This window comes from Pyxicephalus adspersus, chromosome 5 (assembly GCF_032062135.1).
Source record: "Pyxicephalus adspersus chromosome 5, UCB_Pads_2.0, whole genome shotgun sequence".
In the NCBI taxonomy this organism is placed as follows: Eukaryota; Metazoa; Chordata; class Amphibia; order Anura; family Pyxicephalidae; genus Pyxicephalus; species Pyxicephalus adspersus.
In genome coordinates, this window is record NC_092862.1 from 41,961,920 (window position 1) to 41,978,515 (window position 16,596).

General features: G+C 35.2%; 1 protein-coding gene across 1 annotated transcript in view; it reads right to left on the minus strand.

The window, feature by feature from the left end:
* LOC140330820 (desmoglein-4-like) overlaps window positions 1–10,093 on the minus strand; it is a 32,457-nt gene extending 22,364 nt beyond the window's left edge. Inside the window, exon 1 of the mRNA XM_072411283.1 lies at window positions 9,935–10,093. Within this exon, the coding sequence (XP_072267384.1) occupies window positions 9,935–9,982 (48 nt within the window). The 5' untranslated portion in view covers window positions 9,983–10,093. The remainder of the gene's footprint in view (window positions 1–9,934) is intronic.
* Between the last annotated feature and the right edge of the window lie 6,503 nt (window positions 10,094–16,596).

Here is a 16,596-nt window from a genome sequence, read left to right on the forward strand (position 1 = left end):
CCTCCTTCATGTATTGAAACAAAATGAGCCTAACCCTTTAAGGTACCTATTTTGAAAAGGTACTTATTAGTAAAGGGGGACATTTTAAATATAGTATATATAATTTAAATATAGTAAATATAGTACAGCTTTGAGAGTATACATCTTCTAAGTGGCAACACCCTCCCTCTTCCCACAAACCTGATTAAATAGATATTTGTAACTATTATTATATTAATAATAATTTAGTATTTTAGTTTTTCATGATTACTGAAAATTTAAATCACAGCCAATCACAGCTTCATGTATTCCTCATGCATTCCAGTGGCAGGAGATTTTTTATTAAGCCTATTTTGCCTATCCTGGCTAATACAAAGTCAAAAATTGATGTAAAGCTTTAGCAGACCTGCAAGATATTGAGGTGATATCTTTTGTTACCATGAGAACAGATGAAGTTGTACCCAAATGTGTCTGTAAATAGTGATTGCTAAATAAGGGCCCTTGTAATTATTACAAGGTTACTATATAATATAATACACATATATATATTTGTGTTCAACAGAACTTTTGTTTCAATTAGATATATGGGCCATCTGGCACAACAAAACCAGAAACTCTTCTTCGTTAGGAGAGGGGTGGAGCTCATTTAGTCACATTTATAAAAAATGCTGTATAATTGATACCTTAGTAGGTTTACTGACTCTGTGTTGTGCTTATATTTATTGGCTTTGTGCTTTCATCAACAATCAATTATAAGGGAGTCTGATGAATGATGAGTAAGGTGTGTGTTCCACCCACCACTCCTGTCATTGCAATGGACAAGGTTCAGCAGATATGCTTGCCTGCATGGAGAAAAGGGAATGTACTGCTGGGTTACTATATATATATATGTGTGTATTATCAGAATGACATAAGGCCATCTAAACTACATTTAAAAGTAAACCTGACACTAAACAACTGTGCCATGTTATATTGAACATCAAGAAATCTTCTGCCTAAGCTGATAACTCATTTGTCTAGAATTCTTCCTGAAAATTTTTGTGCATTCAGCTGTATTTGTGCGTTGTTAGATATAAGGCTCTGTGGTCTCTAACTGCTAGTCTTTCTGGATTTGGAGTCAGATTTGGTGAAATCACTACTGTGCTGCTCATGGTTTTCCTTTCTAGAGCTTCAGACAGGAAGCAAATCCCTGCCTTTTCCAAAATAAGTGTCTCCACAGAGACTGAGCAGAACAATGAAAATAGAATAGCTTTACGGGGGAACCGTGTAGTACTAGTGACTGGTCCTTTAGCCAAACGTCTTATCTTCCAGAGTACAGCTGGACCAGTTCCGCTTCCCTGCCCATTTGACAACTGCATGGCTCGTAATCTAAAATTTGTTGCTGTTGGAATCCTTCCATCGGGGTATCTCCTTTGAAACAGGTTTTTCTGCTAATTTAGACTGCTTCCAAAATTTGTTTTCCTGCAATACTTGTGCTTCTCATTTCAAAACAAACACTGCAACCCACCAACATGAGTGTTTCCTATGTGTTTCCTATGTGCTCACTTTCAGGTAAAAGTGAAATAAAAGGAAAGAGTGACATTGGGGTTAACATAGTAAATTCTTAGACAATATTCACCTGGCAAAGTAAATGTTTACTTGGAAAACAATATAAATCTATATTCTGTTTTGAATACCTAATCATGTGCAGAGGAATTTTATTAATCAGGTTTTTGCATTGCTCATTATTATATGATCTGTGTTGTTGCTGTGTTTGTTCTATGTGTACATAATTTTGCTAAGATATCTTCTCTACTAATATACTTCATCAGCCCTGTTTTAGGTAACCAGAATCAGGCTTTGGCCTTCTTTCTTTATGCTTCTAGCTGTTACCTTTAAAAATGACACAAAGAATGTTTACTGGTATCAGGAAAGATGCTGCAGGAAATTCTTTAAAAAAGGTTTGCAAAAGCAAAAGCTTGATTTGTTACCAGGTACTATTTATTCTTAACATTCTGTACTTTTTCTTATGTGGCCCTGACTCACGGCAGGTTGTCTGCACTTCCCACTTTTTTAACATATGCAGGCATGCTTGGAAAATTTCAGGTGTGGTGTGCATGTCTGCTTGTTCTACCAAATAATCCAAATATAATAGTAAATTGCATTGTGATATATGAATGAATGAATGAATAATTGGTATTTGTAACATGGATCATTTTTTCCAGCACAGGAGCAATACATTCCTGTTACATTGTTACATTCTGTTAACTGTTTACTGTGAAATGTATACTATCCATTATTCTAATATGTTTTTCTATTATTTCTCTAAAAAAATGTGTTTTAAAAAACAAACTAGATAAAAATGGATTTATGAAACGTTATCTTGCATTTCTAAACACCATCTGCCTAGGTGGTCAAACAGATTTTATTGTAACCTCTATCACAATAGTTTTATCTGGTTATAAGAATAGTTATAAGAGCACAGAACCTATGGCAGACAATGTAACATTCATTGCAGTTAAATCAATCATTGTAATTTAAAACTCATGCAGCAGAAAGATACATTGGTAGTGAATTTTTAGTGAATGCACACCACTTTATAATTATTACACAGTTACAGGCCTTTGAAATTGTATATCAGTTCCTGGCAAGTTGCTGTAAAATGATTTGGATGTTGTATTGTTTTTTCATATCCATACTTTATATATGCAATAATGGGAAATAATTATTGGTATTGGCTCATGCATTTTTGTTGATTTATGATCCTTTTATGTGCCCTTTTTACATGAAATGCAGATTTACTAAGAAGTTTTTTTACATGCCTTCTTGGAAATTTATCTGAATTTATCTTTATTTATTATTTATATTTTGAATATAGAGGTACCACAATGCATCTTTACATATGTTACAAACATTAGTATGTTTCTTTGCCATTAATTTCAATGACACCCTAATATACAACATTTGCAACATACCACACAGTAATACACTAGCATGCATTTTACTGCAGTTTTTGCTGAATATGGTGCAAATGTTTTTGAATGCATGGCCAGCTCATTCATTAGAATGAACTACCTTCCCTTAATGCAGGTTAACATGTGGTAATACAACACATCATCACATCAAAATTAAAGTGAGCCCTAAAACCTTTGTTTAATCCTGGTCAAAAAAAATCTCAAACGTGTTTGTAGTTAGCAAACACACAAGGCTGCACTCAGGATACTGACTAATACTTAGCATCTGCCTACGCTGAATGTATTGAGAACAAACTGAGGGCTGCACAGTAATGCATATCTTCAGCAGGAGCAGGCTCTAAAAGTATATCTAAAGCCCAAGAGTCTAAACGTTTCCTTTTAAATAGCAATAGCAAATGAGAGGAAATCTTTCCACTGTAGGGGATATTTTGTGACAGTGATCACCTGCAACCACTCTCTAGCTCCCCTTAATGCGTGGGGCCCACTGGCGCTGGCACTAGCACTCAGGGCAGGTTTTCTGGTGGTGACATTGGCAGTACATACTTGTGCAATGAGCATTGGCATGGCTCCTTATTGTTTCTACTATCACCTGAGAGTGTCACAATAAAAGAGAGCGGCTGTGTTGACACCCTATAACAGGAAGTGTCTGAATAAGAACATCAATGGCAATATTATCACATATTAGTAATGCAATAAAAGTTTGAATGTTGAAGATTGTTAGGAATTTTAATGGTTGGGTTTATAAATCCATAACTAAATGCTTATAAATGCAAAAATAAATCTACATTAAACTTTTACTGCATTATAGTATCAAAAGAGTATCGATATTGGTTCCCAGTATGGTGAATATTACCATTTCTACATAAAGAACAAGAGTATGTATATCATCAGTAAAGGCAGGTATGCCAAATAGGTTATACTACCATACACTGATCAGTGAAAACATCACTGGCCTAATGTTTTGATCTGACCCTTTGGGGTAAGGACGCCTTTAAAGTGTATTTGGTACCAAAATTTTGGAAGCAGGTCCTCCAGCGGCCTGCCTTTTCCCATAGTACATCCTCTGTCCTCTCTTCCCCACACACTATATGGTCATTCACAAGATCTTGGAAATGTGATATATGAGTCCAGAAATCTTTAATCCACTGCTCTATGGTCCATTTCTGCTCATTCTAGACACTTTTGGTGTTGAACTGGGGTCAGCATGGGCCTGATCTGCAGCTACATAGTCCCATACACAGCAAGCTATCAGGAAGCCTGGAGTGCATTTTCCCCTATTGCTGGTTCACCAGCTGTCCCTCCTTGGACCACTTCTTATATGTTCCAGAATATAAGGAACATGCGACCTGTTGTTTTGGAGTTTTATTTTTTTCCTGTTACTGATTTTATGCTTTGGCTTTTTGTATAAATTCTAATACCATCAACTAAGCGTATTGTAGTTTTCATGGCAACTGCTGCATAATGGCATTTTGTATTCTGATAATACCTTTGTACCCACTTTTTGTTTTGTAGTGCTGGATTCAAGAGATAATCTAGATAGACAGTAAGGCTTTAGATGTATGCTAAGAAGACTTTGCTGTACCTTATGTTTCTATTCTGTAATATAAAAGGATTTAGAACCTACATTACTTTTTGACTTGTTTAATTTTTTGTTGAGCCATTCCTCATGAAGTTATATCCCTGGGCCAACAGGTTTATCAGGTAGAGAATGAAAGATGTTGCAATTTCACTAATGTATTCTCACTAGTAGTATAAAGAATATATGACAGTAGGTATGGCTATTTGATGTCAAGATATTGCTAGGTCCACTTTTTCAGTGGTTTACATTACAATCTAAATAAATATTAGTGTATCCAGATTGTGTTGTGGACAAAATTGAAAACTGGTACTAAATTGGTGAAAAAAAAACAATGAGTTGCGCTATTGTTGACCAATGAGTTGCGCTATCGTCAATAAAAGGGCAACACTTTTTTCTTTTTCACAAATATCCTTAATGCATGTACCTAATCAAAGCTTCTGCTCTCAGGTTTGTATGCATGAGTTTTCTAGACTGCAATCTTTTTATCTATGACATTTTCATTCAAGATAGTCGTTCTTATTTCTTGAATTTGCAGGTATGTAAAATCAGTTTTCTTTAGAAATTCTGTCTTTTTGTTCTTAGGTTTTATGGCAGAACCAGACGATTGGCACCCGTCTTGGGTCTAGCATGTTATAAGTTAAATGGATAGGGAGGGGATTGCTCTTGGGTTATAAACTTTCTTTCACTAAAAGCCAATTTCTAAGGTTATTTGTACTCTATCCCTGACAGTGGGCCTAAATTAATAAAGCTCTCCAAGACCGGAGAAGATACACTTTCATAAGCGAAGCTGGGTGATCAAGCAAACCTGGAATGGATCTGGTTCAGGATTGAAAACAATTACTAAAAAATAGCAATTGTTTGCTAGGTCACCCAGGTTCAATGCTGAAAGTGTATCTTCTCCAGCCTTCGAAAGCTTTAATAAATTAGGCCTATTGACTCATAAAAGTGGGATGGACAACCATTTATCATTCTAAAGATACCATATTTTTGTACAGGTATTGTATAGGTTTAGAAAATGATAATTCTTCCCTCCCACATTTAAAGGTAAGTGAGATAATTGCAGCTTTAGGCACTAATTTCAGGAAGAAAGTTAAGCTTCTGCAAACCCTAAATAAGGTGGAATGTAGAGTTGGCTTTCATGTATGCATTAGAATTTGTTACATTACATACTTTTGACAAATTGTCATTTGAGGACACGGTGTCCTAGTATTGCTGTCAGCTTGTTAGAATATGTAGTTATAAAAGTGTGTAAATGTTTTATCATCTATTATTACATGTGCAGTACAATGAAGCCTAATAATAAAGTGAGCCAGTCAATTCCCATATTGAAACACAAGAAGTGAAAGCAAACATCTCAATTGGTTTCCCCTAGACTCTATTGAAGGATAATTTCTGTTATAGTCAACCAACAGATTTAGGGAGGGTGCATGTAATATGCAAACACCATACACCTCCATTCCCTGGATCACTGGCCTATCAGTTTATGGTACCAGTCCAAGTAATCATGACACTGAGACAGAAAGTGATAAGAAACCTACATTTTTAAGAAAATCTGAAACTTGTGGCATGCTACATCAAAAGCAAAAAAGCAAACATTAAATTTTAGGTTTATATTTCAGATTACTAGCCTTCCTTCTTTCACCACCTAGATAGTTAAAGGCTAACTTCAGACAAAACTTTTGTATAGATCAGGGAAGGGTTGATGTTTTTATTACAGATTTGTTTTGCCATCTGCATCCCTATTCGGGACATTTTTTTTCTCACATCAGGATGATAAGAAATGTCTTTTGTAGGGACACAAAATCATATTACTAGTAAAGTATAAGCATTAGCACATCTGGCAATGTTTTTCTGTTGGTGACTGTAAATGACAAAGACCACACCCCCATTTCTTTTATTGGAAATTATCTCTATTGGAGGTCACATATAGAAATCTGATTTATTTTAATGCTTCCCTTCTCTATAAAAAACATAAAATGTCTGGAGTTAGACTTCAAAGGTGGATTTGAATTTTTACAGTAAAAGCTTTTGACACATTCAGTATACAGTGTTGGACATTCTCTTTTCTTAATAAATACAGTTTGAAACAAAAATGGCTTAAAACCTAATTTCCTCCCTTAGATGCACTCAGGGCTTGATTTATTAAAGCTCTCCTAGACTGGAGAGGTTACACTTTCAGCAGTAAAGCTGGGTGGTTCAGCAAACCTGGAATGCATTTCTAAAAAGTTTGCTGGATCACCCAGCTTTACTGATGAAAGTTTATCCTCTCCAGCCTTGGAGAACCTCATTAAATTAGGTCCAGAGTTGGAAAAAAGCATTAATTAAAAGAGTAAGTGTTTTGGATTTGCACTGCCTTCTAAAAAAGCTCTCTTTGAGCTCTTTTTGCTAAAAAGTGTAAATACAAAAAAATACAAACCACACAGAAATTTTATTAAATGTCTCTAGATAACACATCTTCATGTTGACAGTTGCAAAGATTTGTGTTGAATTAAAACAGTTAGTAAAGAAGTGGGTAGACCTCATCTGGAGGCATTGGGGTTGATGCACTAAGAGACAAGAGGCTAATTATTTGTTCAAAAGTGAATATTAGTAAAGAAGGTATGTGCTTGGGTATATTAAGTGAATACAACTTTATCTACTAACACAGAATTTGTGAAGTCAGCATTGCCATAGGTAAGTGAACAGTCTGTTTTAGTAAATCAACCCCACTCCCTAATCTCTAACATCCATGACACATGTACTTCAGCTTTATGTAGATCAATCTATTTACCTGTTATTAATGTAATAGACATTTAATGCTTAATGATTTTTGTAGGCAATAATAACCCAAAATATAATATCACACATCACAAGCTACTTTTAGTTGTAGAAGGTAAATGAAATGTCAAGTGTCACAGTATGGTGGAAGAGACCTGAAACCCTTCTCCCTGTGATCATTAATGTATGATTGATGTGTACAAATATTCCCATTCTCATAACTTAATTTATATAATCATTTTGCATGATAACTGCATGGGGTAAGACAAAATCCAAAATTTCAATGCCCAAATGTGGAGTCTCTAAAATAAATGTGTCATCAACTACATGGTGAGTCTTTTCTCATAAAGCTAAACATTATGTATAGGTTTTGGGTGTAGCTAAATCAGTTCCTAACATGCCCAGTTCTTGCTGCTGTGTTTATAGTTGAAAAAATATGTGTTGCAAGTTATGTGTAATTAAGTTTACAAGGACAGCTTCTCCTTGTTAAACTTAACAAAAGATTGCACAGAGGTTGGTTTTGCTGACCTCTTTCGGAAAATGCTAATTGCCTGGCCATACCTGGTCAGAGTACTTTGTGAGCCAGGAACTTAAAACAGGCATGCATTCAGTGTAGTTAGAGGAAAGTCTGAACTATTGATATATATTGTAATGCAGGTCAGTAACTAAGACAGCTCTAAGGCATTGGATTTAGTCTGGCAATTAGCATTTCAAATAGGAGATAACAGAGGTGACACCTACATCTCTCAATCAATCTCTATGTTCTCTCAATACAGATTTTCTTTAAATAAAATTTAAGAGGGTCTTTTTCATATATTTACAGTAACCAGTGTTTTAACTTTATGAATTACATGTAAGAATCAGTGAATAAAGGTTTGTAGAAAGTTTGTTGTCATGTTATAATAATACAAATCCAGAGTGCTTCCTGGCATTTCTCTGGTTGTGTGCTGGTCTTTGTGACGCCCTCAAAAACAAGTTAGCAATGACAAGCGTGTGTGTTTTTATTCTGTGTTAGGATGTTGTATTGACTGGTTTACATTGTGCATTATGCATTGCACTACTGCATTACCGCTCGGCGGTAAATAAATCATTTGAAATTTCAATTTTCTTTCAGGCTGGCAAATGTGCATGCTTACTTTTCTGCCTTTTACTGTGAAAATGTTTTTTGGCATATATTACCTTCCTTTCTTTTTTAAAATGATATGCTATCTAAAACAGTGTACTGTGTATTATGTATATTTATAAATTATAGATGCTGACCATCCAATGATATATATCAAAAATTGGTGAGATTTCTTAAATTTCTAAGAATAAAAAGTGATAATTTCCATTCATTACAGTGTAATTTATAATGCAAAGTCAATTTTTGCACAGCTGTATGATTAATATTCAATCGTTTATATTTAGGTCTGAGTGCCAAGCACCTGTGTGCCCTTTGTATTCTATCTGTATGATTTAAATTTACTATATAATACAGAAAGCAATGGAGGGATTAAAAATTCAATATACTGCCAGTTTACCCTAAAGGTGTTCTCCATCTCTGAGCAGAGAATAAAAATGTTCTACATTGTGAAACAAAAACTCGATCTTTATATTGATGTATGCATGTTATAAAAAAAATGTGGTAAAATACAAAAAGTGATTGCCAACCTATCCTGAAATTGCCAACTAGCTGGCTTCGGACTCCCTGGCTTTTATTAATTTACAAGTCAGCCCAGATCAAAAGTATGCAGGTCAAGCGTTCCCACCAAACTGTGATTTACTTGCTGCAAGCTTATTCTTCAACTGTACAACTGGTCGATTTACAGGTAGACAGGTAACTAAATGTCACACATCTTTTGTACACAAAATATTATGGTTTTAAATTTGGGAGTAGTAATGAATTGTTTCTTTGTTTCATAGTAATAACATGCCATGCTTCAAGATCACTATGAAAACAATGAAGGTAAACATAAGGTTCTTTAATAAAGAAACAAGCCCCCTGGTAATATAGTGCCATGAAAATACTGAGTGTAAGTAATCCACATCAAGAAAAAAACAAAACAAAATTTGCATGCTTTGCGCTTTGTTTATATTTGTAGATTAGAAAAAGTTAGCAATACTTCCTAAATTTCAAAGTGAGCCATGCACAATGTAAAGTCCCTTTTCCTTGTACAATAAGGGAAGTGCACCTGAAAAGTTTAGTATATCAAGTTGTTTTGTTTGCATACCACACTACACATGCACTGATTTGACAGGCTTTCCTAGTGAATGGCAAGTTGGTATGCTTATGTTATAGGAAAAGCATACAGTGCAATAACCCACAGCACACATTTATCTGACATTAGCACAGTGAAATGAGTGAATAAAATCAATTTCTGTACTAATATTAATAAATGTAATATTAAAAACCCTTTTGATGAACCTTACCATATTTTACATTGCACAAAAGAGCAATAAAAATTGCAAAAGCTTTTAATGAAGTCATGCATAATAAGAACAATATATTCCATATTTATTCATTATAATATATATATTTCATACACAAAAACTGGCTTCTTATCTGTGCCAAAAGCACTATATTTCAATCATATATCTAATTGAAATAATAACAAAAAAAAGAAGAAATGAAAAATTATAATTATACTACACCGCCAATATGAATATAATAAAAGTTTTTGCTTACCAGTAACAGCAGAAAGACACAAAGATGGCCACACAGCTTCCAGTCCATTGTGAGTTGTATCTGTGCTACCTAGCACAGTTCCCAGAGATTCTATTCCTTTCCCACCAGTTAGAGTACAAGGTGCTCCCTCCTGGCTTCTCTCACACTTAGATGTTAAAAGGTGCCTTTCTTTCTGCGAGGGATGAGCTAAGGATGCTGTACAGCAGAGTCTATTTCTCCACCCATAATCTTGGGCTGGTCTCACCTGAAACACATGACAGCATCATTATTCTAGCTGGATAATTGACTATTCAGACACACCTTGAATCTTATTGCTGTGAAACCATCCTAAAAAATGTATTATGACAAATTCACAAATTAGTTAGACAAGACAGTCACTCACACACACTATAGTCAGTCATATACTAATTCTCTCATTCACTCAAAGTTTGTCTGAAGCCGTACCATTACATTTTCACCACAAAAATATTCAGTGACTGAATAAACTATGCTAGTGTTAAAAGCTGATAAAAACTGAAATTGGTATGATTGGGAATTGCTTGAATTACTAAAATTTTTAGTCATAATAATATTTTACAATATAGGCATATTTACGTTTATTGTTGGTGCATGAAGCCAACTCTTAAGTCATACTTTAAAAAAAAATAGTGGAATTTAGAGAAAACTCAAGTGAATACACTAACAGGATTATCAATGATGCCAATATGTGGTATTGCTAGGAATCAATAAGTAATCACCTTTTACTGATCTGGCTACTAAAATCTGACAATCATTTTCCTTCAATATCAGCCAATATACAAATATGCTTTTTCATTATTTTTCCTAGTGATCAGTTGGCCTTCTAAACGATTAAGGCCTCAAAACAAGGCCTTTGGGGGGTGTTGCTTATACATGGGAGCGTGAAAACATGTTCCACCTTGAGCTCCGGACACTTACTGGGGAAACCTTAGTAATGAGTTATTTGTTAGCCATGCCAAGCATATATGGAGCGACAGTTAAGGCACAGGAAATTTGAAGGTTTATGCTACAGAGCATTAACTATCGAACATAAACTGGGAATACGTGACGCCAATTTCAAAGGCCTCAGGATGTTAAATATCTCTTTCTTCATCCTCACTGGGATGGGACAAGTTGAGGAGATAGGGCCACCTCCTGTGCATAGTGCCCTCTCTGATCTAAGGTATTTGTGGTCCTACAACATCTCTGGGACCCTAGAGTGGTAAATCCCCAGGAGCTGAATGAGCCATTGATTTTCTTCACAGAACTGCACAGAACTGTGAGGTATGTATGGAAGGCCAGCCACTTCTCCTTATGCTTCACCTCCCGGAACTTGTCAACCATGGACTCAGAAAATGATGCAAACCTATGCACTTCCAGGGTCTCTACGCAAAATCTGCATTCCGAGGTTGCTGAATTGTGGGCTTCCATTTTGGCTCTACCCACCTGGGAGGACATAGTAACCCTGATTGCTAAAAATTCAGCCTGCTCACTAAGCGATTGTACATCATGTGGAATAGTCACTCAGAGAATTGAGGAGTTAGTGGGGGTTATTTCAGGTGTGGCACACAAAATTTCCCAACTAGAGGGAAAATGTGACTTTTACATGCAGCAATGTGTCTTGACCTTTGCCTGGATGATAGTGGAAGTAGATCATGTTGGAACAATATATGACTAAAGGGTATCACTGAAGACTATAGGGCGGACTTTATATATGATACTGTAATGTGTATTTCACCCAGCTTTTGGGGAATGCATGAGCCCTTGCCTTAAATTAGATCATGTTCATCTTACACTTGGCACCCTGCCTAATAAACACTGAAAGGCTCTGGGATGTTTTATGTTCATTACTACAACATCACTAAAGCCATCATGAAGGTAGTCTGGGGGAAGGGTCCAGTGGAACTAGATGGTGTACACATCACAGAACTTTACGGACACAATGCCACATGAATTGTCTTTTGGATAAAATCATTTAGGCTGGGCCTATCTATTGTTGAACCTACCCTAATCTGGGAATTCATTCTTTTTTCATTCCTATGCAGATAAGATAGTTTTTTTTTTAATTTTTTATTCATAGAGTTTTTTTGTGGATGATTGGTTGTTCTTCCCTTCAGCACCTAGCCCCAGGTGTGCCTACCACTTCTTCTTTAGGGCTAGTGCTCAACACAAAACAGTTCCAACAGGTATGGGAGCCTAATACTGGACTTTGGCTTGCTGATCTCGTAATATTGCTTTGAAATAATCTCATACCATGCTACCTGCTGAAACCTCTGTAACCCATTTCCACATTACTTTCAGCCAAAATATTTACTAATTCGTACCCCGTGAAATCTCCTTTTAACTGCTGTGAATAATTCCTTGTAGTTTCCAATGATAATGCAGTTGGCTTTAGCAGTCATTATTGTGGAAAGATTTACTTGATTAGGTGTGGGAGCAGGCATGGTAACACCCAACACCTATATTCACAAGGCATATGGGAACTCTCACACGACATGAATATACTACAGTGGACAAATTAGGTGGTTAAATAATGACTTATGGTTTAGTACATATTTAACATCTGTAGATATCAAAATGACTTTTTTATTATTTGATTTGCTTAATTTTAGTGGATAAACATTATTAATACTATTATTATTATTATTTGTGTGGTTTAATGAAGATTGTTCATAGCTTGCCAAGCTGTTGTATGGGTGGATCTTTAACCAAAGTCACGTTTCCTATTTGCACCTAACTTATATTCTTGGTAAGGTACATAATTAGTATGACACAGTTCTTTCTTGATGAACACATCAGGATATTGAAAAAAATATCAAAAGGACAGACACAATTAGTTTTCTACTTACACCCTTCCCCTTTGCTAATCCATCATTTGTAAATACATTTTTTTTAGTGGGAAATATTTAATTTAATACTGTAATTCTTTTAGGATTAAAGAAGGATAATTTTCACATTTCATTCAACTTCCTCTGATCCCCTTTATATGATAGAAACCCTTTTTAAACAGACACAATCCAAACTTGATGAGACTCTCAAACTATTGTGCATCATAAACAACCAAGGTTTATTTTTTCAGAAAATACTGTTCTTGTCTTTCTTAAATCCGTTTTTGCATTGTCGCACTTTTAACCTCTTCCAGTATTTTTTTTTTATCAGCATTTATTGATTGTACCAGAGCAATACAATATATATATATATATATATATATATATATAAATAATATATATAATAAAGATCAAAATGTGTTGAAAAATAAAATAATAAAAAAAAATGCCTTCAACTGCAATAAATAAAAGAGTACACCACATAAAGATAAAGGTTAATTGTCCTGAGCTTCAAAAGTAATATATACTTTTGAAAGGGAAATATACTTTTAATACATCGCTTCTATAACAAAATTAAAATGCAGAAAAGAAAAAAAACACTCTCCAATTACTTTATTTAGTATACCTTGCTAAAACCAGGTTGGACCCCCTTTTGCCCCCCGAAACTGCTGTAAATCTTTGTGGCATAGATGTCTGGAAATATTTCTTGGGGATTTTAGTCCATATTAATACTTTAGCATAATAAAGTTGCAGATTTGTCAGCTGCTCATCCATAAAGCGATTCTCCCATTCTACCACATTCCAAAGGTGATCTGTTGGATTGGAGATCTGGTGACTGTGGAGATCATTTGAGAACAGTAATCTCATTGTCATGTTTAAGAAACCAATTTGAGATGAAAAAATTAAATGGGGGAAGGAAAGGGATATAAACTTAGGGATATTAGGCAGATCAGGACTAATATATCAAACATAAAATAAATAAATAAAGTTATCCTGGTATCATGCTGTTTCTCACTGAATGTACATCAAATAAATATTAAATGGCCCCTGCAAGATATTGCATGCCCAAAAATTGTAAATCTACATACATGATAAAATAATTTTACTTTTTTATTTTAAAAACCTTAAAAAGCTATTATTTCTTAATAGACATTCATTTTACATTTTTGAAAATTAAAACAAATAACAAAATAATTAACTGCCACAAATAATTGAAAGAAAGTAACAAAATAATTTAAATCAACAGAAAGCTGCAGAGTCGATAGGCAAACATCCATTAAGATCGCATAATGTTTTGGATATTTTATCCCAGGGTACAAACATATGGGGTGGTGGCTCAAAAATAGTTACGCATTTTGCAGGAAGAACCTGCATCTTCAGACTATAATTTAGGCCAGAAAAAAGTCTGCATATTTCTAAGAAAAAACAAATACAATATTAGATAAATTACAGATATTTATCGAACATCAAATCCAAAGTGCATAGTGGTGTACAAGAAAATGAAAGCACTTATTCGGATATGAAAAAAATGACTGAAATAGAGTTAAACTTACATTAGTTTATAATAGGCAATATCAAAGTTTAATTATGAAAAATATCTGTTCAAGTTGTACCTGGTTTCTAGATGTTGTTGGTATATATCTACAATCTGAGATGATTTAGGCTTTGTGGCATGGTGTGTTATCCTGCTAGAAGTTGCCATCAGAAGATGGGTATACTGTGGTCATAAAAGGAAAGACATGGTCAGCAGACCATGGTCAGTAGACTGTGACATTTAAGCAATGTTCACCTAGTACTTCCTTTACACATCATCACCACCACCAGTCTGAAACATTGAAACAAGGCTAAATGGGTCCATGCTTTCATTTTTCTGATACCGAATTCTGACCCTATCATGCGAATGTTGCGCCAGGAAGTGAGAATAATCAGACTAGGCAATGTTTTTCCAATTTTCTCTTGTTCAATTTTGGTGGGCCTGTGTGAATTGTAGCCATAGGTACCTGTACTTAACTGACGGGGGTTCACCTGGTGTGGTCTTCTGCTGTTGTAGCCCATCTGCTTTAAGGATTCATGTGTTTGTGTGTTCATAGATGCTTTCCTGCACATCTCCGGAGTTATGAAGGCTTTGAGTTACTGTTGCCTTTTTGCCAGCTCAAACCAGTCTAGCCATTCTCCTCTGACATTTGGCATTTTTTTCCCTGAGAACTGTCGCTCTCTGGATACTTTCCCTTTTTTCAGACCATTCTCTGTAAACCCTAAAAATGGCCACACATCAAAAAGAAATTTGACAAGCTTGCCAGGATTCAACACTATGCCATGTTGGGAAGTCATGTAATCACCTTTCTTCCCCATTCTGATGCTCAGTTTGAACTTCATTAGGTCTCCTTGACACTCCTGGCTGGCTTTTAAGGTGCCAATACTCTGAATTGCTGCTATGTGATTAGCTGATTAGATATTTATGTTAACAAGCAGTTGAACAGGTGATTCTCATAAAATGGTCACTGAGTGTAAGAAGCAATGAACCATACTTTATTCAGTTAACAACTGTCAAGTTACAACCAATAGGTATTTTGAAAGGTGATATGGAGAAAATGTACCCAGATGGCTAAAGGAATAAAAAGTCAAATAAATATGACTGAGTGTATTTAGGTGGAAAAAAGGCTGGCTGTTTTTTCTAGGGTGCCCAAATTGTATTAGATGTTTTGATTGTTAATTAAGATTAGCCATAATGGTAAATACAAATCCACTTATGAGGACACACAATCGGCTGCGGCTGACAGACCATTTGTCTTCAGGGGAGTTTTACATTCTTTCTGCTTGCTGTATTTAGAGACATCGTCCTGCCATTCACCTCTTAATGACTGCCTGTGCCCCATGTGTTCATATTTTGAATAATTTTTGTGACATATTACGATCTTCCATGTTCTTACAAGTACTTTTAACGCCATCTAAGCGTAATGCGTAGAAGGACATCATTTCAATGTAGATATATTGGAAGACTGTTGTTATGTATACGACTATAATCTTGTTCTTTAATGGAACATTATATCTAGGACTTGGTTTATTAAAGCTCTCCAAGGCTGCAGGGGATACACTTTCAAAAGTGAAACTGGGTGTTCCAGCAAACTTGGAATGGACCTGGTTCAGGATTGAAAACATTTGTTTACCAAACAAGCAAATTACTTTTAAGAAATCCATTCCAAGTTTGCTGGATCACCCAGCTTTACTGAGTAAAGTATATCTTCTCCAGCCTTGGAGAGCTTTAATAACTTTGGTTTGCAGGACATATGTGTCAGTAGTTTTATTTAGAACTATTTATCCTTATATTCAATAGAATAAAGTTGTTAATTGGACTTTTCTTGTACATACATGAAATGATAACACTTATAACAAGTCCAATTATGGCTAATCTATTTTGTTCATTGTAAATGAGACATGGTAATTGTTTTTATTAATTATTCCACTATTTTCTTATTGTTCTATGATGGAAAAGGTTACTATTCACAGCTGTTACTGATGCTTGTAATTATATCCGGATAGTCTGAAGGGGTGAAAGCCTTTCAGTGCATTAAACGTAGAATACAGTCCTGAAAGAAGTTCCCTGGCAAGAGCCAAGATCATGCTAGTATCAATCAAGATCTCAGAGACCAGTCCTTATATGCAGATCCTAGCATCCCACTAAATGATTACTTTGCTTGGAGTATACTTCCTAGTTAGCACTGCATACCAAGATTATCTTTTATTATAACGCTGTGTGCCGGGTAAAAAAGAAAGATTTTCATCCAGCTTGGGAATACACAGCATAGTGATGCATCTTGCAACACACGTTGTCATTTA